The sequence below is a fragment of the Canis lupus genome, chromosome 4, assembly GCF_011100685.1.
Source record: "Canis lupus familiaris isolate Mischka breed German Shepherd chromosome 4, alternate assembly UU_Cfam_GSD_1.0, whole genome shotgun sequence".
NCBI classification, from domain to species: Eukaryota; Metazoa; Chordata; class Mammalia; order Carnivora; family Canidae; genus Canis; species Canis lupus.
Genome location: NC_049225.1, coordinates 36733987 through 36755781, shown reverse-complemented (window position 1 = coordinate 36755781; position 21795 = coordinate 36733987). Strand labels below are relative to the sequence as shown.

At 54.3% G+C, this 21795-nt stretch overlaps 3 protein-coding genes across 24 annotated transcripts in view; all 3 read right to left on the bottom strand.

Annotated features, from left to right (window-relative positions):
- Positions 1–1146: 1146 nt before the first annotated feature.
- Positions 1147–6993, bottom strand: DOK3 (docking protein 3). The gene is made up of 5 exons (XM_038534624.1): positions 6632–6993; positions 5345–5650; positions 2466–2565; positions 2183–2355; positions 1147–2065 (listed from the first exon to the last, which is right to left on the bottom strand). Exons 1-5 carry the CDS (start codon positions 6695–6697, stop codon positions 1367–1369), a joined length of 1344 nt encoding a protein of 447 aa, XP_038390552.1. The 5' UTR covers positions 6698–6993; the 3' UTR covers positions 1147–1366.
- A 1648-nt stretch (positions 6994–8641) lies between these two features.
- Positions 8642–14112, bottom strand: DDX41 (DEAD-box helicase 41). The gene is given in 18 exon segments (XM_038534623.1): positions 8642–8994; positions 9166–9276; positions 9386–9413; positions 9415–9458; positions 9539–9688; positions 9827–9923; positions 10073–10144; positions 10427–10558; positions 10733–10895; positions 11724–11860; positions 11937–12090; positions 12216–12288; positions 12649–12785; positions 12907–12967; positions 13099–13173; positions 13251–13410; positions 13666–13776; positions 13858–14112. Coding segments are annotated over 18 exon segments (1869 nt in total). The 5' UTR covers positions 13885–14112; the 3' UTR covers positions 8642–8857.
- A 2328-nt stretch (positions 14113–16440) lies between these two features.
- FAM193B (family with sequence similarity 193 member B) overlaps positions 16441–21795 on the bottom strand; it is a 35028-nt gene continuing 29673 nt past the window's right edge. For 17 of the 22 annotated variants that reach the window (XM_038534614.1, XM_038534611.1, XM_038534607.1 and 14 more), the window contains 4 exons: positions 19804–20815; positions 19578–19653; positions 18688–18785; positions 16441–16817 (listed from right to left, as the gene is read on the bottom strand). In XM_038534614.1, the coding sequence (XP_038390542.1) occupies positions 18689–18785; positions 19578–19653; positions 19804–20815 (1185 nt within the window). In that variant the 3' untranslated portion in view covers positions 16441–16817; position 18688. Of the gene's footprint in view, positions 17055–17908; positions 18021–18687; positions 18786–19577; positions 19654–19803; positions 20816–21795 lie in introns of all 22 variants that reach the window. The other 5 variants (XR_005358103.1, XR_005358104.1, XR_005358101.1 and 2 more) reach the window with 5 other exon arrangements.

Genomic DNA, 21795 nt, shown 5'->3' with positions numbered 1-21795 from the left:
AGCATGGAGCCTGCTGAGGATTCTCTGTCTCCCTCTCCCTCTGCCCATCTACCACCCTGCTCACATGCACTTTTTCTCTAAAAAACAACCAAACAAAACAAAACACAAAAACAAAAGGACCTCGCTGTCTTGAATATGGCTGTGTCCCCAGTGCCTGGCACAAAGCAGGCATGCAGTAAAACTCTAAGGAATGCCTGGTGGGGGGATCCCTGGGTGGCGCAGCGGTTTGGCGCCTGCCTTTGGCCCAGGGCGCGATCCTCGAGACCCGGGATCAAATCCCACATCGGGCTCCCAGTGCATGGAGCCTGCTTCTCCCTCTGCCTATGTCTCTGCCTCTCTTTCTCTCTGTATGACTATCATAAATAAATAAAATTAAAAAAAAAAAAAAAAGGAATGCCTGATGGGTAATTTGACTTCTGTCCTTGGCAGTTGAGGAGACTGAGGCCTGAGGTTCTCCAGAACTGTCTACACATTTTTGAGCCTTAGTGGGGAGCAGGTGTTTTGGTGGGGCAAATCTTTGAAGTTCCTTCCACCTACCCTTTCCCCATCCACCCACCCACTACCTCCTCCCCAGCTCAGGCTACTTGGTCTCCAGTTGGGCCCCCTCAAATTTGTTTTCCACACTGCTCTTAACATAATCTCTCTCTCTGCTGAGGATGAGACTAAGCTCGTTCACCGCAGGATGGTCAGACCCTCATGCTTGGCCACCAACTCCCTTTCAGCCCCTGGGTGTCCTCTGTGACCATGCTTTTCCATTCATCTCTGGGCCAGTGCATAACCCACTGTCAGCCAGGGAAGACCTGGAGCTTGCTGCCCACCTGGTAAGGCCCTGCCTGCCCTTCACACTTAATTCAGAGGGCACCTCATTCATTGGCGAGCCCAATTTTCCCTCCTGCTTTATTGTCCCAGTCATTTTTGTTGCACAGGACTACATGGGTCATAATGACCTGCATCCCACCCATCTGTGCAAGTGGACTTGAGCACATGAGTCACAGAGGTCACATCCAGGCGGTGTGTGTTCCCAGAACCCAGTACAGGGCACTGATGTTTGCTACAATGCACGCGAGTGAAGGTGTGTGTCTGTGTGATCGGTGAGTGCCACTGCGAAGAGCTGAAGTGAGAAGCTATATACTGTGAGCTACAAGATGGAACCAAGAGCAGAGCTGGGAGGTTTTATTACCAGCAAATCTGTACACTGTACACTGAGGGGCTGGCAGGATACACGAGAGGTCCTCCCCAGCCTGCTTGCCTCATCCCCACAGGCCAGAGTGGATGTGGGGGTGTGTTCTGGATGTCCATTGTTTGCCCTGGCCCAGGGACAGCAGAGCACCTTTCTCTCCTGCTGTTGCAGAGCCATCAAGGGCTTTCATGGCCGGTCACAGGGGGCAGGGCCCTTTTTCCGCTCTCGGCTCAACAGCGTCACCAGCTTGGCCTTGAAGCCTGAGTGAACACTGGGACGACTGGAGGCCCCAGCTTCATCACTGTCGCCCAGCTCCAGTTCCAGCAGCCGCCGGTACTGGGCCTCCAGGCTGCTGTCTTGGGTGGAGCCAGGCCAGCCCAGGTCCTCACTGTTGTGGTAGATAGGGCTGGCCAGGGGGCTGCGGTGGCTGGGACCCTCCTGCTCGGGGTCCCTATCCCTGGGCAGCATGGAGCCTGCCTCCAGCATGCCTAGGTTCTCATAGAGGTGCTCGGCATTGCTTGGGGGCCCACTGGCCCGTTTGCACACTGATGCATAGAGCCCAGATGGTGGCTCATCTTGGGGTGCTGGGCTCAGCAGTAGGGGCAGGCTCTGGGGGCCGGGCTCAGCCAGGCGCACCCTGCGGGAGCTTTGTAACTCAAGGCCTGGGGGCACCTCCCGCAGCTCTCCTGGTGGGTCCAGGGAGGGCAGGGAGATGGCCCGAGGCAGAGGACAGGGCCGGGGGCCAGCCAGCTCTGGCAGCCTTTCCCGCTGGCGAGCAATGGCAGTGGCCACAGCCCTGCACAGGTCGAGGGCTCGGGGGCTGCTGAAGGCGAAGAGACCCTCACCCGAGTCACAGCGGCGTCCAGCTTCAAAGGAGAACATGCCCTGGACACAGGGTTGGGGTGGTATGGGTGGGTTAGTGGCAGAGGGACCTGGGCACCCCTCAACCTGCCACCCTCCCAAGCAGGGCCAGCAGAATAGGGTGGCTGCCCGGCACCTCACCTTGTCAGAGCCGAACTTGCGCAGGAAGTGGTAGGGCCAGGTGTAGAGGGCCTGGGGGTTGGAGGGCTCCCTCAGCTGGATGGCGTCTTGGCCTAGCACTAGGAGGTGGGGCCCCTTCAACTGGCAGCGGGTGGCAGCCTCGGTCCTCTGCACCACCACTGGAAACTCACCCACTGCAGGCAGGAGGGTGGCGAGGGCATCAGGTATAGCCACGTGGGTTCCCCACAGGTCCCAGCCCTGGCTGCAGGATAGCTGAGGCTGCCCCTGCACCTCTCTGACTCACCTTCCTGCCAGGAGGAGTAGATGGAATTCTCTTCCATGGGGACCAAGCCCCTCTTGGAAGCTTCTACCTCTCCTGGTCCCGAGGAACACTCCCCTGTGCCCTGGAGAATGAGACAAGGTCAGAAGTTAGAGCCCTCACCCTCATTCCTCTTTCCACATCCTGTCCCCGGGGCCAGTAACCTAGGACTCCAGGACAAGCAAGGACATCCAGAGACCTGGGTGCCACTGCCAGTTCTGCCTGTGACACACTGCATGACCCTGGGCACCCCTCTGTTTCCCCACCTGCAACCCCCCAGGCTCCCCATTGAGGGTGCCATGAGTTGTAAAGTAGGGGCACATAAGAGGACAAGCCCATTGCATGTGTGCTTGGCCAGGGGCTATGCCTGCCGGTGTGTGTCCCTAATAGCTTGGAGTGATAGAGGGGTGGGACGCGTGTGAGTGAACGGCTACTCCATCCAGGCCTCTTTCACCATCTCCCCTTCCCAGCCCCTCATCCCCTACATCCTCTGAGCTCTGACTATCAGCACTTCCACCATAACCATGTTGGCCCATGGTAGTATGGCCAGGGTCACGTGCAACAGCTTCCTCACTGGTCTCCTTGCTCTTTTGCTCCTGTTCATTTCCTTTTTTTTTTTTTTTTAAATGTAAAATACTGTGGTAAAATACACAATGTAAAATTTACCATTTAACCCATTTGAAAGTATACAATTTAGTGGTTTTAGTATAATCACAAGATTGTGCAATGGTCACCTTTATCTAGTTCCAGAATTAAAAAAATATATATATATATTCATTCAGAGAGAGAGAGAGAGGGGATCTCTGGGTGGTTCAGCAGTTTGGCACCTGCCGTCGACCCAGGGCGTGGTCCTGGAGTCCGGGGATCGAGTCCCACGTCGGGCTCCCTGCTTGGAGCCTGCTTCTTCCCCTGCCTGTGTCTCTGCTTCTCTCTCTCTGTGTCTCTCATGAATAAATAAATAAAATCTTTTAAAAAAAAAAAAAGAGAGGGATCCCTGGGTGGCACAGCGGTTTGGCGCCTGCCTTTGGTCCAGGGCGTGATCCTGGAGACCCGGGATCGAATCCCACGTCGGGCTCCTGGTGCATGGAGCCTGCTTCTCCCTCTGCCTGTGTCTCTGCCTCTCTCTCTCTCTCGTTTTTTTTTTTTTTTTTTTTTTTTTTTATTTATGATAGTCACAGAGAGAGAGAGAGAGAGAGGCAGAGACACAGGCAGAGGGAGAAGCAGGCTCCATGCAGGGAGCCCAACATAGGACTTGATCGCCGGTCTCCAGGATCACACTCCGGGCTGCAGGCGGTGCTAAACTGCTGCACCACCGGGCCTGCTCTAGTTCCAGAATTCTTAAAAAATTTATTTATTTATTTATTTATTTATTTATTATTTATTTATGATAGAAAGAGAGAGCACAAGCGGGGGGAGGGGCAGAGGGAGAAGCCGACTTCCTGCCTGCTGAGCAGGTAGCCTGACATGCAGGGTTCAGGGCTCCATCCCAGGACCCGGGGATCATGACCTGATCCAAAGGCAGACGCTTAACCAACTGAGCCACCCAGGGGCCCCTAGTTCCAGAATTTTTTTTTTTTTTATCATTCCACATTAAAATCCATCAGCAGTCTCTACCCACTCCCCCTTCCTAGCCCCTGGCAGCCACTAAGCTGCTTTCCCTATAGATTTGCCTATTCTGGGTGTTTCACATAAATAGAATCATACAAATATATGGTCTTTTGTGTATGGCTCCTTTTAATTAGCATGATGTTCTCCAGGTTCATTAATGGTATTAGCATGTATCAGTACCTCATTCTTTTTTTTTTTTTTTTTTTATGGTCAGGTAATATTCTTTTGTATGGATAGAATACATTTGGTGTACCATTCATCAGTTAATAGCACCTTTGAGTCATTGTGATTAATGCTGCTCTGAGCATTCTCATACAAGCTCTGTTTGAACACCTGTTTCAATTCTCTTGGGTATACACCTACCAGTGGAATTGCTGGGTCATACGGTAACTCTATGTTTAACTTTTTGAGGAACTAGGCTCATTTCCTTTTGGTCCATAATAGACTCTATGAAGCTTTATTTTTTTATTTTATTTTTCAAAGATTTTTATTTATTCATTCATGAGAGACACAGAGAGGCAGAGACACAGGCAGAGGGAGAAGCAGGCTCCACACAGGGAGCCCGACATAGGACTTGATCCCAGGACTCCAGGATCTCGCCCTGGGCCTAACTAAGGCAGCCGCTAAATCGCTGAGCCACCCAGGAATCCCTCTATGAAACTTTAAAGCTTTCAGTCCCTGGCTCCCAAAAACTTCCTCCAAAGGCTTCTCCTCTCAGAATATGACCCCAAACTCCAAATGTGGCCCAAAGTAGTTTCAGCTGGTTCCCACCAAACTCTCCAACTTTGCCTCCTCCTAGGCTCCCTCCCCACTCCTTACCCTCCAGGCATGGTGGCCTTTCCACCTCTTTGATATACCAAACTTTTCCCTGCTTCAGGGCCTTTGCCCTTGCTACTCCATCCGTTCAGGATATTCCTCAGGCCTCAGTGTCCGGATCACCCTTGCCTCAGATCTTTGCTTGGTGAGTTCTTATTTGTCCTTGAGGACTTGGGCTTACTGCCCCTTCCGAAGAGGCCTTCCCATCTAACAACCCACCATTCATTCCTGGTCCCACCAGCCTTTCATTTTCTCCACAGCATGAATGGCCATGTGAGATTCATTCTATGGATTTAGGGGGCTATTTCCTTAGGCTTGTGGGTCCTTGGCAGGTACTAGCTGAGTGCCAGGATGTGAGTGACCACGGAGATGAACAAGGTGGGGGTATCAGGTAGTCCACTTCTGGCCCCGGATGCCCTGCCCAACCGCCTTATGCTCACCTGGAAGGCCAGCTGGCAGATGGGGCCCATCCATTCCTGGCGATGCTGGGCAGCCAGTAAGTGGCTTCGCTCTGTGGTGGTGAGCAGGAAGGCACCAGTATCTTTGGGGCAGCTCTCACCATCAGCAGGCAGCACAGACACGCAGTCAGCCAGGCGGATGACCCGCCGTTCCCCACGCCGGCAGGGTCCTGCAGACCTGTCGCCTGCTGGCCCCAGGCCACCATCCCGGACATCCCAGCTCTCCAGCCGTGCCACACCTGATGGTCCTCCTGCATATAGCAGACCCCATACCTTCCGCCAGGACTTCTGTGGGAGGTGAAGATGGGGGAAAAGACCCTTGAGTGGCAGTTCTCCCTGTAGCTCAGCTCAGCACAAACTGCTCAGCAAATGTTCCTGGCCACTCAGGCTGGCCTCTGCTTCCCTCAGATCCTCAGGGCCATAGAGAAGGAGGCCTTGCCAAGGTCAGACCAGCAGGGGGAAGAGTCTGTGCTTGGGGCCAGGCAGCTGTGGGTTCAAATCCACCCCACCAATTGCCTTTGACCTCCAGGAGCACTAGTACCCCCATCTCAAAAAACTAAGAGTACACAAAGTTGGGGCTTCTACTGGGTTATGTCTCTGAAGTATCTAGTAGTTAAAGCAGACCACCTGATACTATCATTATGTTGGTGCCCCTACTCCCTTCCTCACCAAAGAACAGGTCCCTTTGGACCATGGGACAAGGACTGAGCCAGGAAGGAGGCCTCAGTCTCATGATGGCAAGGAAGGAAACATGCAAATAGCATAAAGCAAAGGAAATAGACTGTTTATCTCCCTGGGCAGCAGCTGCAGCTGAGCTATGAGGGTGCAGGGCCTCCTGCCTGGGGAGACGTAAACTCCCCAACTATGTCCCATAACAGGGCTATAGGGACTGAGCCCTCCTATGTGGGGTGGGGTCGGAGGGATCCTCCAACTAAGCCTCCAGCCTTCTCTACAGGGGCCTTGGTGCCTCTACAACATGGGGCGGAAGGCTATCAGGTCAGTCAGCTTCTCAGCTCAGCCCTGCCCCAAGGTTTGGATTCTTAGATCCTCCCCACTCTTGGCTTCCCCATCCTTGAACAGGGCTGGCTCTCATAAAGGCCCACTCAGCCCAACCCACTCAAGCTGAGAATGGGGCTCTGTTCTATTCCCCAGCACCTTGGTTGGGTCACCCACCCTGACTCCCTTCCCCATTCTCCCAGGTCTTGGTGGGCTGAGGCTGGGCCAGAGGCCTACCGCCCTGGGCAGCTGCTGGGCAGCCAGGGTCCCCACCTTGCCGAACTTGACGTGCTGCTGGTAGAGGATGCCGTCCTTGATGGGAGTCTCCAGAGGCTCCATGGCCGCTGCCAGGCCTCAGGACTGCCACTCTGAGGGCCTGAGGAGACTGGTGACAGGCCAGAGGGGAACTCCTCACACTTCCCCTTCTGGCCACTTCCCCCTCCCTCTGTTCAGAGAGGCAGCTGCAGGGCTGGGGGGAGGGGAGTCCGTCCTTCAGTAAAGGAGGTAGGATAGGGGGTGGGGACGTCACATATACCTTCCTCTGGGTCCTGGGGCCCCATATGCTCACGTGGGCCTGGCAGGGGCCTCAGACTACTGGAGAGCAGATGACCTAGGCCTGTACCTGGGTCAGCTGACTGTGAGTCATATGCTCTGACCTCTCTTCTGTGCAGGGCAGCTGTATACCCCAGCGCCTGATATTCCCACAGCCCCGTCCCTGCCCCAGGACCCCCCTCTAGCCAGACTGGCCAGTTCCTTGCTTTTTCTCTTGAGCCTCAGTCCCGCTCTGCTTATTTTAGAACTGTTTCTAATATTCACTTGGTCCCGTCTTTACATCCCTGTTCATTATTTCCCCTTTGAACCACTGTCCCACTGTGGTCCTTTCAACCGAGCCCAAACCAACCCATCTCTCCCCTTCCCAAGCCTTTCTCGACTGCCCCCCTGCGCTGGGGCATAGCCTGGGCTCCTCAGCGTGGCACCCAAGGTGCCCTGTTCCGGCCTCCAATTGCCTCAGCCCAGTGCCTCCAGGGAACCCCTTACCACTGTTCAACTTGATCGCTGGGCTGCCTCTAACCCTGGGAGGCCCCACTTTCTCACTTTTGCTGAGCACAAGGGCCCAATCAGTGAACTCCGGTCCTCGCAGCATGGCCCGGTCATGTATGGGTGGCATGCCCCCAGTGGGTCCTGGAGAGCTCACATACTCTTTTTAAACTTTGCTTGTTGCCAGGCATCTTTTTTTGCCTCACCTTGCTAGAGGCTACTATTGGGGCTATGAGTCTGAATTCTGGGGACAGCCTCATGTCATTCAATGTCGCTTTTACAAAAGCATGGGTAACCAGGCTGAGTAATACCATTTAGGGTCACATGTGGGGTGTCAGCAGGAAATCTTTTCCAAGGGCCTGCCCACCTGGCTTTGTGTCCATTGCAGCCTGAGCAGCCTTGAGCTCCAGCATTAGGACACCCTGTCCTTTGCATTCTCATTGCATTTCAATGATGAGGAAATCGAGGCTCAGAAACATTAAGTAACTTGCCTAAGGCCAAACACAAAGTGACAAACTGTGACTTGAGCAATGGCTGTCCTACTGGGATACAGCATGTGCTGCTAGTGGCTCTTCCTCTGCCTGTCCCTCGCCAGATGCTGACATCCTACTCCATTTGCCAGGAGTCTCCTGCTGCCACCCCCAATTATTCCTATCTCCTGTCTCTCCCACTTACCTAGGAGCTTCCCAACAGGTGTTTGCCTGGATTGCTTGGATCCTGAGCCCAGCAGGGAGCTGGACACAGAGTGAGGTCACCGAGTGCTAGTGGCCTGAATAGCAGTCCTGTGGCATCTGCTGGCCTCTCAGCAAGGGGAATAGAGAATTCTCTACTGGCAGTCTGTGGGCTGTGGGCAGTGTGCACTGGCAAATGGGCAGGGGGGCTGAGGCAGGAAGTCGCCTCCCAAGGGGCCCCAGGAGCTTCATACAACAGACAGGAAGGGGGAGGCTGGGGCAAGGTTGGAGATTATAAGAGCCAACCAGAGACCAGAAAACCCAACCATTTCCCCTTGGCCCACCAATGCAGTCTCTCCTTTAGTCACAAATACAGCTAGCCCAGAGGTCATACCCAGAGTTCCCAGCAGGGGGCCCCAGCTACATGGCCCTTCCTACAACTAAGACCCAGCAGGCCCAGTGTTGGCAGTAGTGGTGGGAGATACTAGTTCCCTGAGTTGGAGGGGCTATGGAGGTCAGAGGGTGAGAGCTGCCCAGGAAGCAGGGATCAGGCAGCGAAACACAGAGGCAGGGCTGGGCTGAGACCAGGGGCTTGTGCTTTAATGATAGCCTGGGGTAAAGGGGAACAAAAATAGTAATTCTGGGGGACACAGGGAGCAGGCAGCCAGGCCCAGCCTGGCCCAGCCCAGGCCAGCTGGGCCAAGGATGCTGGCTTTTTGTCCAGGGGGCTGGTGTATGTGGTTGGTAGCTGGAGACTGAAGCCTCTCAGAGACAAGGGACGACAGATGGCTCAGAAGTCCATGGAGCTGTGGGCCAGGTAGTCCTTGCGGCCGATGTTGCTGACCTGCTTGGTCTGCATAGCCTCGAGTTTGGGGCAGTCAGTGATTCGATGGCCCAGGCCCCCACAAAAGGCACAGCCACGCTCTCCTGGGGACACAAGGATGAGAGTCCGTGTGATTGCAGGACCAGGCACCACACCCCAGACTTTGGTTTCCCATTAGATCCCTCCCCCAAGTCCTATGATGTGCAGCATGGACCTGTTTTGTGGTGTTCCCCCTAACTCCCCCACTGGACCAGCGTCTCCCAGCCCACAGTCACCTCCAATGTCCAGCATGGACTCATCCCCGCAGTGCAGCACTTGTAGCACAGGAGGCACCTTCTGCTTAGCCTCCAGCAGCAGGGCTTTGAGGTCCATCAGCACCGACTCATCTGTGGGGGTATTAGGGTATTAGGAACTCTGTGGCCTGCAGCCAGGACCTGGGTAGCCACAGGCAGAGGACCCAGGGAACAGCTGAGGTGGCCCTGATGGCAGCCTTACCACAGGCCTTGTTGATGAAAGTGGTTGCGAATGCCTGTGTTTCCTGAGCGCCCGGTACGGCCGATACGATGCACTGCAGAGAGGAATAGAGCCTCTGGCCTACTGTCCAGGGTCTGGGGGCCTAGCCCACACCCTTGACCCCGAGCTCCCCACCGTAGTTCTCGATCTCCTCAGGCATGTCATAATTTATGACATGCTGGATGGCAGGGAAGTCCAGGCCCTTGGAGGCTACGTCTGTGGCCACCAGGACATCCTTCTTGCCCTCCCGGAATGCCTCGATGGCTTTTGTCCGTTCCTCCTGGTCTGTGGAGGGTTAGGCAGGAGCTGTTAGAGTAACAGGAGACTGGGGAGTAGTGGTAGGCCCACTGGGCAGGGAAAGAGATTAGGTGAGGGGCAGCAATGGCAGCAAAACCTATGCCTAGGAATGCACTAACCCCTGACCTTTGCCCCCATGGATGGCCACTGCCTCGACCCCTTTCAGCAGCAGGTATTCGTGGATGGCATCGACATCTGCCTTCTTCTCTGCAAAGATGAGCACCTGTCCAGGTAGGCCAGCTTCAGTCATGAGGGTGGCATGCCTCAACAGGGCATGCCCGACCTTCTCTCCAGCATTGTTGCGCATGTTGCGCCCACCACCCCCTCCCCTTATCCCAGGGATCCTAGGCCAGGCTGGCTGGCTGCACTTACGGGTGGGGGTGTCTTCTGTAGGCACTCAAGCAGGTATACCATCTTGGCCTCTTCCTTGACATATTCCACCTCCTGCCACCACAGGAGTCAGGTCAGGTGGGCCTTGAATGGGCTCACCAGCCATGGCTCAGTCATAGTGCCTGGGCCCCCAATCCTGGCCAGTAGGATACCAGAAGCTTCCTGCTATAAAGGGCTGGCCGCCCTAAGAATGCTTCCTGCTAAGGGCTGGGGCTTTGAATGAAACCCTCGGTGCCCACAAGGTGGCCCCTCAACCCTACTCCAAGAGTTTTTATGAGACCTAGCCAGATCCAACCCTCACGAGTGAGACTCTACTCATTAGGAGCGCTTGCCCACCTGGATGACATCCAGGCTGGCGGCCCCAGCACGCCCCACGTTGATTGTGACAGGCTTTACTAGGGCACTCTTGGCAAAGTTCTGAATTTTCTTAGGCATGGTGGCACTGAAGAGCAGGGTCTGACGCTGGCCCTGAGGAAGAGAGGGCTAAAACTGAGGGCAGGTAAGGCCTGGGAAGGCCAAGTAGCTGGGATGAAGCCCCCCAGTGCAGGGCCAGTAGGTGGGTAGTGCCAGGCCTCAGGGCCTGCCATGGCTGAATGTTTTGTGCTGGGGGCAGGGATGCCCCAGCCAGGATGGGATGGGCACCTTGAAGTAGGAGAAGATGGTGCGGATGTCGCCCTCGAAACCCATGTCAATCATGCGGTCAGCTTCATCCAGAGCCAGGTAGCGGCAGATATCTAGGCTGACCATCTTCTTCTGCAGCAGATCCATGAGGCGCCCAGGGGTGGCCACCATCATGTGCACACCACTGGGGATCAAGAAGAGGCCCTGAGATCAGGGCTACCTGCCCGTCCTTGCACTTAAGTGTTGGCATTCTGCTCATTTTGCCCTCTGGCCTCCTTCCTCTCTCCTTATCACTTCTATCACCCTCTCCTACTTGCAAAACACAGCTCTTCTGGAAGAGGCTGCAGCCTTCCAGAGCTCCTCCCCAGCAATGATCAACTCTGCCTAGCACACCTTTCCCTCTTCAAGGTCATTCCCCTTGCCCCCAAGGAGGGCTGTCCTGATCTCCACATAGGCCACAGTTGGTGCTCTCACAGCTCCCTCTGTAGGTGTTGAAGGGTTCGCTTTTCTGGTAGGCTAAATTAATATTTTCTGTATCTAATTGTCCCTGAGACCAGGAATGCCTTGGAAAGAAGGACGTGTGTCTGGTCTGTCCATGACCTCAGAGCCTGGTCTAGGGCAGTGTCTCCTTGGCACTGTCTCTGGGGGACTGTACCAGGTGGAAAGGCCATGGATCCAGCCCTGCCCTAGTGCCTCAGCCTCCATAATGGGTCACACGGAATGACCCTGACCTTCCTGGACACCCTGGGTCCCCCAACTCTGTCTTCTGCCAGGAATGTCCTGACTCATGACCTTCCCAGATGACCTCATTCCATCTGCTGTGCTCCCACAGTATGTTACCACAGCCTTCTGTCCTACCCCAACTGATTAGATAAGGAACTCCTTGAAAACAAGGGGTCCACAGAGGTCTTCTGTAAGGGTCTTAGGAGTAGCTAAAACAAAGCCTGTCTAGGGGCTTTAGCTTGTCTAGGGGCTCTGGAGAAGCCCACAGGGTAGGGGTGCTTGTGCTCACTGTCGAATGGTTTCCATCTGCTCTTTGACAGACATGCCCCCGATGCAAAGAGCGCAGCGCAGGAGTGGGGAGCTGTCCTCTTGCAGTAGGCGGCAGTAATACTCCAGGATACCATGGGTCTGCCGGGCGAGCTCCCGCTGTAGGCACAGGGCAGAGGTTGGCACCAGAAAGCAGTCCTGTCTCTGCCCTGCCCTCTAGCCTGATCTATCTTACCGAGGGGCAGATGATGAGTCCGTAGGGCCCTTCACGCTTGGAGAAAGGTAATCTCTTTTCTTGTTCCAAGCAGAACATGATGACAGGCAATGTGAACACCAGGGTCTTCCCTGAACCCGTGAAGGCGATACCTATCATGTCACGGCCAGATAGACTGTTGGAGAGAACAGGCCTGAGGATCAGGTTCAGTAGAATGTAGAGAATGAGTCTCCAGATGGACACCGAGTGATCGCTCCTCCCTATCACCTCCCTCTTCAGGGCCCCCAGGTCCATACTCACATGGTGGGGATGCCCTGGATCTGAATGGGTGTTGGATGGTGGATGCCTTTCTTCTTCAGGCCTCTCAGGATGGCTATGGAAAAGAACTTCAATATCATCCTTGTGTCTCACAGACAGTTTATCAGGCTTGTAGAGCTGTAACATTAGCACTACCCTCTTCAAGTTACCCCACAGAAAGAGAGAGAAAAATACTTGTCCAAGACCTAGCATAAGAAGAGGCAGGGTTTGCACCCAGGTCTGTTTAAGGCCAATGTCACCTACCCACTGAAGCTCCCTAATGGCAGAAGACAGTGAACAGATACATTTGGGGCAACTGAAATTCAAACCTAAATCCCTCTATTTCTACTGGCTAGACCCATCACTGCAGATGCTGAGCTCAGTGGGGGCTGGGACACAACCTCACAGTTGTTTGACTACCAAAGTTCCCAGGTACCTGCAGGAAATTTCATTTCCTTGAAGCTCTTAATGGGTGGTGGGATACCATCTCCTTCCACCAGGATGTGGTACTTCTTCCGAACGCGTTCATGCCGCTCTTCAGACATGCTCAGGACATAACGGGGCGGTGTCCAACTGTGAGTAGGTGGTGGGGGTCAAGAGAGGCCCACAGCTGGCTCTGGGGTGTCCCTGCCAGCCTCAGCCATATACCATTCCAAGTAACAGTGACTGCCTTCCTACAGACTGAATAACATACCTGGTTTTGATTGGATCGTCGTATGTGATTCCCTTGGCCATTTCCTTCACTGACATCAAGGCTGAGGAGACAGATGTGGCTCAGGGCTGGGTCTTGCTTCCCAGAGCAGGCCCTTCAAATTTAACTAACATGCCTGAGGTTGGGGGAGGACGCTCAGTCTACCTCCCCACCCTGCCCTGGCTATAAACATACCTCGGCCCTCAGCCACACTTTCCAGGATCTTTTCCTCTTCTTTCAGTTGCTTCTCCTTGGCAGACTCCTTGCGGGCTGAGGAAAGCAGCAGAAGTCAGAGAGGCACCAGAGCACTGCACCAAGCTGAGCGTCCCCGCTGCTTTCCAGCTCACCTTCAGCCTTCTCTTTGAGGTGCTGGTGCTGATCCAGGAGGCTGACGTTGGACTGAGGGCCCAGTGGGATGTCGTCCTCATCTCCCCGGGGCTCGCTGCCGCTGTCCTGCTGCTCCTCCTCCGCAGCTCCTTTGCGTCTTCGTTGCAGTAGCTTCTGGAGCTGAGGTTCCACCAGCGCCCCTCAGAGACCAGCCCAAGACACAACGAAGCATTGGGCCCAGGGGCCCTATGTCAGGATCTTGGCTTCTGGGAGAAGGACCTGCACCCTGCGACGTGGAGCTGCCCTACCCCTCAGGTCAGGTTGTTCGTCCCTCCTAGCCGCAGGGTCACGGCCCCAAGTACTGACAGCTCGCTCCACTGGTGGCCACCCCCCGCCCTCCCCCGCCCTCATTCCTCTTCCAAACCGGGCCCTCACCAGTAGCTGCCGGCGCTGTCGCAAAGGCACGTAAGGCACGTACTCTTCGTCGTCTTCATCCTCCGTCTCGGAGCGGCTTCCGGTAGCAGTCACCTCGTCGGTGCGAGCCCGCTGCAGATATACATGAGGAAAGCTCAGGCTCCGGCTTTCACTGCCGCCGGCCACCCGCGCGGACACTGGCCTCGCTCCTACCTTCCGTTCGGGTTCCGAGTCCTCCATTCTTCGCTGCACGCATGCGCGCTCCGGGGAAACCCCGCCTCAACTTTTGAGTGAAGCCCAATCAGATGTGGAGAAGCGGAACGTGGGCGCCTAGCAACGACCTCGGAGTGCCGGGTCGCGCGGAGGGACAAACTTGCCCCTGAGGCCCCGGCAGGGCGCTGTCGGAGTCCCCCCAGCGCGGCGGCTCGTTTGTTGCCAGGAGCGAGGGCAAGGCGTCAGCCAATGCATTATGGGACGCTGGGTGACTTGGAGCATGCGCTAAAGGCTCAAACCAAGCCTAGGGAAAGGTCGGCTCTTGAGTGGAGACCGCTCATCTGCGTCTGACGTCATCCGGCACGTCCATGTCGGGCATGGGCGCGGGGGGTGGGGCGTGTGTGGCTTGTGGAAAAATCAATAGACTTACACCGCAGCTGACTGGCAAGCTCGTCAGTGTGAGAGGACACAGATCTTCAGAATAGTTGAGGGCTAAATGCGAGTGACTGTTTTTTCGCGGAGGGTCTGTGTACATACATACGGAGCGATTATTATTGTGCTACAACAGAGGTTAGAGTAGCTCACTGCCTGGGGAACCAGAGAAGGCTTTGGAGAGACGTGCCTCTGAGCTTCCAGAGGTATAGACTCTCGGAACAGGGAGTGGAGGAAAGGGAGAGCTTTCAGACTGAGCGTCCTGCAGGAGTGAGGGTCTGGGCGTGTGCAAGTGCAGATTCCTCAAGGAGCAAACTGATCGTGTGCCCAACTGCTATGGGGTGGCGGCGGCCAGGGCTAACGCTGGATAGATTAGGTTGGGCCCAGAGCCTGTTTAGAGAGAGAGAGAGAGAGAGAGAGAGAGAGAGAGAGAGCAGGAACGAGGAGCAGAGGCAGAGGGAGAGAATCTCAAGCACAAGCAGACTTCACACCGAGCATGGAGCCTGAGGCGGGATTCCATCTCATGACATTGAGATCATGACCTGAGCCAAAATCAAGAGTCTGAGGACTGAGTCACCCAGGCACCCATCACTAGGGACTTTTAAAGAGGAGTGATCCCTCACTACAATTTTTTCCTTCATTCATGTATTTATTATGAGCATGTACAGGGTGTTGTGCACAGTGCTGAAGCAGATAAAAGATGAAGAAGACACAAACCTGGCTTGTGAGTTTATGGATTAGTTGAGACAGAAATATAACAGGTCTTGAGGTTAAGGAGAAATATTCTAAGACAGATAAAGTAGTACTTTTGGAAATGTCACAAGGCAGGCAAATGGATTCTCATAGTAAGAATGGCCTTTCAACTGGAATGTGAAGGATAAGCAGGAAATGAAGGAAAGGTAATCTGCAAAGAAGGAAACATGTGAGCAGAAGTTAGGAGACCTGAGGGTGCTAGGCCTAGGAGACTGAGGTCATCTGGTGTGGCTGGAGTAAAGTGCTGGGAGGCCAGGCATGGATGGCTTTGAATACCACCCACAGGTCTTTCTCTGTAGGTAAAGCAGCTCCTTGATCAGACATGCACTTTTTGAACAATGAGGCAGAATTTTAGATACTTATGCCAGTTCAGCAGCAGGGCAGGAGCCTGGTGCAAGAGTTGAAGGGAGAGAGGAACACAGATAATACATATAGAGACAGGTTTCACAGGGGCATATGCATACTTCCTTGGGGATTAGGAAAGGCCAGAGACCAGGAATTGTGAGCCTGTGGGTGATGCTTTTTAACTTCTTTAGAAGAGGAAGCTGGCACTGACTGCCCATGGTGAGGTTCAACCTGGGAGGAAGGAAGGGGGAGGGAATGGTCTCTGATTCTGCTCTTGACACTCTTATAAAGGGCTCTTAGTAACTGTGTGGCCACAGCCTCCACTGCTCCCCACATAAGCTCAGGTTAAGTGCCAGATTTAGAAAATGGGGGCAAGGAGCTAGAGCACAAATGTGTGCAAGGCATTTATAAACGAATCTATTGTATTAAAATCTGAATTTACGAACCAGATCCACTGCAGGAGATGGGACGTAGGAATGAGTAGTTTGTTTTACTTTATAGAAGGGTTCATCATCCTCAACTCTCAAGTTAATTAGGCTACAAGTCTCATTTCCATTAGAAAGTCAGATCCAATTGATATAAACTCCATGTGCTTAACTTCCCTTGACAATGGTCAATAACCCAGGCTACAGGTGTATAGTCTGTAAAGGCCTCAAGCCTTTCCCAGATCCCTTCTCATAGCAGCTGCCAAGACAGTCTCACTCCTCTATCTTGCAGAGGGGACACGGCCTGGGGAAGGGGCTGCTCCAGGTCATATACCAGAATCCTCCCAACAGGAGCAAAGTGCAGAGATGCTGCTGTTATACATGCCCAGGCTCTTAGCCAAAATGAGTGCGCTAAAGTCACTTTCCTGTCTTAGCTTTAATTTTCTCATCTGTAAAATGGGATAACAGTCCCACTTAGAACCGCTGTGAGAATTAAGTGGAAACTACCAAACTGTTGACACAAAGTATGTGCTCAGTGAGGCTAATGACCAAGGCAGATCCCATGCTTCTGAGTACATTCCTCACCTCACCCCTGCCCCAGACCAGCAAAACCACCAACACACTTGACTCTGTGTCCAAATGTTGTTTTATCTTTCGGCAGGAAAGATCTTCACAGTATCAAAAGTAAAGAATTGAAAAACAAGAACAAAAACAAACACAAAGAGAGCAGTGTTGGGCCAGCAGTACCATCAGCCCCTAGCCCACAGGCCAGTCCAGCCCCCAGGCTCTGAGTGAGGAGGCTGCATAGCACCAGGAAGTGGCTCTGCGGAGGTCCTGAGAGGCCCCAGCACAGCACAGCATCCATTCAACTTTTGGTTGGTCCAAGATGGCGAGGAGCAGGAAGGATCTTGGGCAGGGGCGTAGGGATGTGGAAGAAGAAACTGCAGACTTTCAGTTGGCAGTTGGGGTCTCAGGACACCCTGAAGAAGCTTGACCCGGCAGGGGCTGAGAAAACAGGAAAGTATGGCTAGCCTCCCTGTGTTGGCTCTGGGTTTCCATGGGTCCCCATGGGCAGGTACTGCTGCCTGCTATTTTTGCTCCTCAAGCTGAGCATCCTGAATAGTCTTCCTTGATTACCTACAGCAGAGGACGCAGGTTAAGACTCTGCCAGGAACAGCTCTCCTGTAATGCATCTTTCCAAGGCAGGGTAGTGTAAGAGCCCAGACTCTGGCCTTTGGTTTCCTATGGACAGGTAGGGGAGAGGCAGCATAAGCACTCTGACTCCTGCCTCAGGCTCCGGTACACAGCCCAGTCTAGGTCCTGAATCTGTGCCAGCACTGCTTTTTCATTCACTCTCAGGGCTCCCAATCTCACTCTGAGGAGGGTGGGAAAGGTCAATGGAGAGCCCTTATGGTGGGGTGAGGCAGGGAGGGAACATCTCTTGTCTTGGGAAAGAGATCAACCAAAGAGGGAGTCCCTGAGAGAAGATGGCCCAATGAGGTTTCCTGGCTGAGTGGGGCACTGGGCTGTGGGAGGAGGTGTGCCCCCTTTTCTCTCAAAACAGGCAACAAATGAAAGTGCCTGGGGTTCCCATAACTCCTGGATCCTGTGGAAGTGGACAAAAGAGGCAGGAGGCCACCCTGACTTTGGCAGAAGCTCTTTAGGATGTGGACTTTTCAGTTGGCAAAAGATCAAGGAGCCTAGTCCCTTCAGAGAGAGGGACTGAAGTGAATCTAAAGACAGACCTGACTCCAGGCAACCTAAGGTGCCATAGGGAGCCAAGCCCCAGGCTGCCCTGGCTTCAGGCTCTCTGGCTGTTCCTGGGGGGCTGAGGCCAGCATCAAGGGTGGGGAATCCTGACCCAAGAGAGGACAAGGGGACTCGGCTGAGGGTCTGGGAAGTCTACTGCCCTGGCTCAGAGAGGAGCAGGAGGAAGACAGGTGAGGACATCTTGGGGGTTCCTGAGCTCAGCTCGCCTGCCCTGGTTTCTTGTTGCCTTAAGGGCAGTTTTGTGGTTGCCAGCCAGCAAGGCCTGATCCCAGGGAGAGCACAGGGTTAAGATAGGGCATTGCACAGCCATTAGGTTGCAAACCCACCATCAAGGCCTGCTTGCCTGCCAGCCACCCTTCTCTCCTGCATTATGGTTCTCGGTCTTCTGTTCTCAGTCCAGAACATCATCTGATATGTCAGTATTTCACACAAAAGGACCTGTATAGGTGGTTGGAAGAGGAGCCCCGAGCCCAGCTGGAGGCCAGGTCTCTTCTTCAGGAGGCAGCTTAGCTATTAATTTATTCATGGGGCTTGTTCATTTGGGGAGAGCACTTACCAAGTCCTCCATTCCTCAGTGACCTTGCCAAAGCCTTGGTCTAGCTCATCTATCCTCTTACTGATTCTTTGGGGCTAGTTTCTTCTTGTACGGCTTTAGCTGGGAAGCAACCTGGTAGCAAGTGGCCTACTAGGCCGGGCAAGTAAGACTCATCCCTGAGGCTAATAATGTCAGGGGTGATGGTAGTCCTCTGCGGATTAAGGCTGCTTTTAGCTATTTGAGAGGCAGATGGTAAGGGAAGTAGAGGCCTGATGGAGATAGCCCTGGGTTGGCAGTGTGGGAAGGGTCCTTCAGGAACACAGGCAGGAGGGGTACCAGGAGGGTCTGGCCCAGGAAGGAGAGATGGAAGGACAGAGGCCTAGGGGTGAGTGGCCACAGGAGAAGAGATGGGGCCTATATCTTCAGAGAGGGTAGCTGTCACTGTGGAGGTACAGGGGTCAGGGCTGGCAGGCCACTAGTCCAACTCTATGTGCCCCACAGCATGGGGACACTGAACATGACAGAACCTAAGGAGACGGAGTACAGAGCAACACTTGGGGGTCTCCATACCTCATTGAACTGTGCTGGGAGTGGTTTTCTTGAGGCTGAAGTTGGTCCAGTTCACAGCAACTTTCTGACGAGTTTGCTTTGCAGAATCCAAACAGAACCTATTATATTTGAGACACCAGAAAAGCATAATCAGAGGTTCCCCCTCTCCCTGCTGGAGCCACAGATCCATGTGTCCTGGTCACTAAAGGAACCAAGTCAGCTCTGTACAGCCTCCCTGGCTCCAGGGTATCAGGATCTAGCAGGTTATGAGAGTGTTGCTGGCTTTCTGGACAGGGTGTCCACGAGCCTAGGGAACAATCTATGAAGAGACTGACACTGCCTCAGGATACAGAGTCACTCCTCACACTGTACTTTCCTTTGGCTACACTGGGCTTTTTTCTTCTCCCCTAGGTTATTGTGTGTTGCTTTCAGCCACAAACCTCTGTCACAAAGGCCCTGTTTTACCTGGCCTACTTGTTCTTCTCTCTCAGGTCTTAGCTTGGGTCCCACCTCTTCTGGGAGTGCTGCCCACTCCTACGTCTTAGCTTGGTCTGCAGCCCCACTTCTAGCTGTCTCGTCACAGCCCCATGCCCTTACTCCTCCAACAGCACTTACCGCTGGACTGTGTGTTTATGGCTCTCTCTCCCTGTTAGACTATCTGATTTGCCTCCAGCCCAGAAATCAGCCCAGGCAGGGCAGAGGATGTGCAAGTGAATAAACAAGTGAACAAAGCTAGAGAAAGCTCTGGTTCTTGGGGTCTGACATGCCTCCTTCTCCCTGTCCCTTACACCTTCCCAGATGCTGTGCCCTGCTTGTGGATACCTGGGTTCTAGCAGATAGACTGCTGGGGGAGAGCCTCTCCAGGGTGTCAGGCTGAGTGAGGGTAGGCGAGAAGGCATCCTCACACCTACCTCTTGAAGTATTCCACCTCCCGGTCAGTCTCATCCATCTCCACCCCATCCATGTCCTTGGGCAGGAACACATCGTCTAGGAAGACACAGCCAGGAGGGCTCAGTGCCCACGGCCAGGCCTCTGGGGTCATGCTCTCGGGGCAGCACTGCCCACACACGAGGTCTACCCTCCACCCTGTGGCCTGGCTGGGTGGGGGGTTAACCACTCAGTTCCTGGTGCACTCACCCAAGGAGGCGGCCGTCTTCTCCTGCTTGTTGCGGTTCCGGCGGCTGCGGCCCTTGCCCTGTGGCAAGCTTTGTGGCCTTGCTGGGCCTGGGGGCTGCATAGACTCCTGCTCCAGAGGCTGTGCTTTGGCCTCGCCTGGCCAGTTTCGCCAGGAGCTGCCCTTCTCGTCAGCTTTGGGGCTGCCAGCCCAGCCTGGTCCTGGCTGGCTCCCCTCTCCAGCCTCAGCACAGCTGCCCACCTTGGAAGGCTCTGGGGCCTTGCCTGGGTGCTTGGAGCTGGGGGTCTGGCCCTTGGCATTGGGAGCCTCAAGGCTAGCTGGGGACCGGGGGGCTGGGCTCGCCTCATTCTTCTTGGACTGACTGCCCTGTCTCTTGCCCTTCCGCGGCTTTCCACTTGAGGCCACAGGCTCAGATAGCTCCTGCTTGAAACTGGGAACCTCCTTTGGGCTTGGCTCCTCAGGGCTAGGGTTGCCTGGCTTGGGTGTCTTGACCCAGATCACCCGGGAAAGATTGGGCACTGCATTGAGTCTCCTCACCAGCCCATTCTCAGGGATGATACCGGGAGGGGGCCCCCTCACCTCTGTCCATGGTGGGTGAGAGCCTCTCATTTCTGTCCATGGTGGGGCTGGCTCACCTGGAACTCGTAACGTGTGGTTCTGAGAGGACCCCAAAGTCAAAGGGGACAGGTCAAGGTTAATGTCAGGCCGTTGCTCTGATGAGCCATTGAAGTTTGAGGGGGATAGGTTCTGGGGCTCTGGCTCAGCAGCCCCTTCCTTAGAGAATCCATTGCTGTCCATGTTGAGCTCACACACACTGAAGCTGGCACGGATAGAATCCTTGACGGTGTTCTTGATCTCTTGCAGACGGCTGCTCAGGAAGCTGTTGACCCGATCCAGCTCCCGGTCAGGCCACTCCAAGAGCCTCTCCCTGGTAGGCCTTGGCTCCCGGCTTCCAGAAACACTTCGATTCACCTGCTTTAGAGCTTCTGCTGCCAAGTGGGCCTTCTCCTTTTCCTGCCAATATAAGCAGCAGTTTCAGCTGGGGCCTGGCAGCTGCCAGGCACAATGTGACACCTGACACATCAGCCTGGGGCCTGGCTTTGCAACTAACTGGCTAAAGGCAAGGTCCTGTCATCCAGGCCTGCTCACCCACCCTGCAGGAGTGAGGGTGAAATACAATTAGATAGGTACATGTTCTGGGGATGAGACAGTTAAACTCACAGAGGAAAGGTTTTATAGTTTGTTCATTCAGAGCCCCAGTGTCAGTCTTAGGGCCCAAGACCACTAGGACTCAAAGGGATAAGAATGCAGCTAATTGCACCTTGCCTTCCTGGCCTGAACTAAAACAACTCACTCATTTGCTGAGTCTCAGTGGACTCCTCTGCAAAAGGCAGACAATAATTCTGGAGTGAAGACCAAAGTGGGGATGCAGGTGAGGGAGATGGCTGCTACAGAGGCATTCTCTCCAATTCTGCTGGTAGTAGGGAAAAAAAGCTGTGACATCATGGGAGGCCTTTCAAGAAGTAAGTTGGGGCTGTGAGACCACCAGGGTAGGTCAGACTGCTCTGGGTGGCAGGAATGTGTGTATGGGTTCTATGGAAGAGGGAGAAGTTCCATACAAAGGCCACTCACCATTCAGCTGTCTCAAGTCATCAAGCCCTGCTTAAAGTGTGCCCGATGGCATACACTGGACAGCTACATGGGGCCCCACAGCAAGATGTAAAAGCAGCCCCCCCTCTGCCCAGGTGAGAACTGGGAGGCCAAACTCTGTCAGTGTTGACAGACCCAGTTCTGGAGAATGAAAGTGGAAAGTCTGTGGGCTCTGAGTCACCCCACCCCTCTGCCCAACCCCCACACACCAGCAGGCCAAGGATGCCTTTCAAGGGAGACGGGAGACAGATGTCAAAAGCCCATGGGAAGGAGGTAGTGGTGTTGGTTGGGCCAGGGATTGGATGACTTCCACCATTTTACATATTTCTAGCTGATCTGGGAAT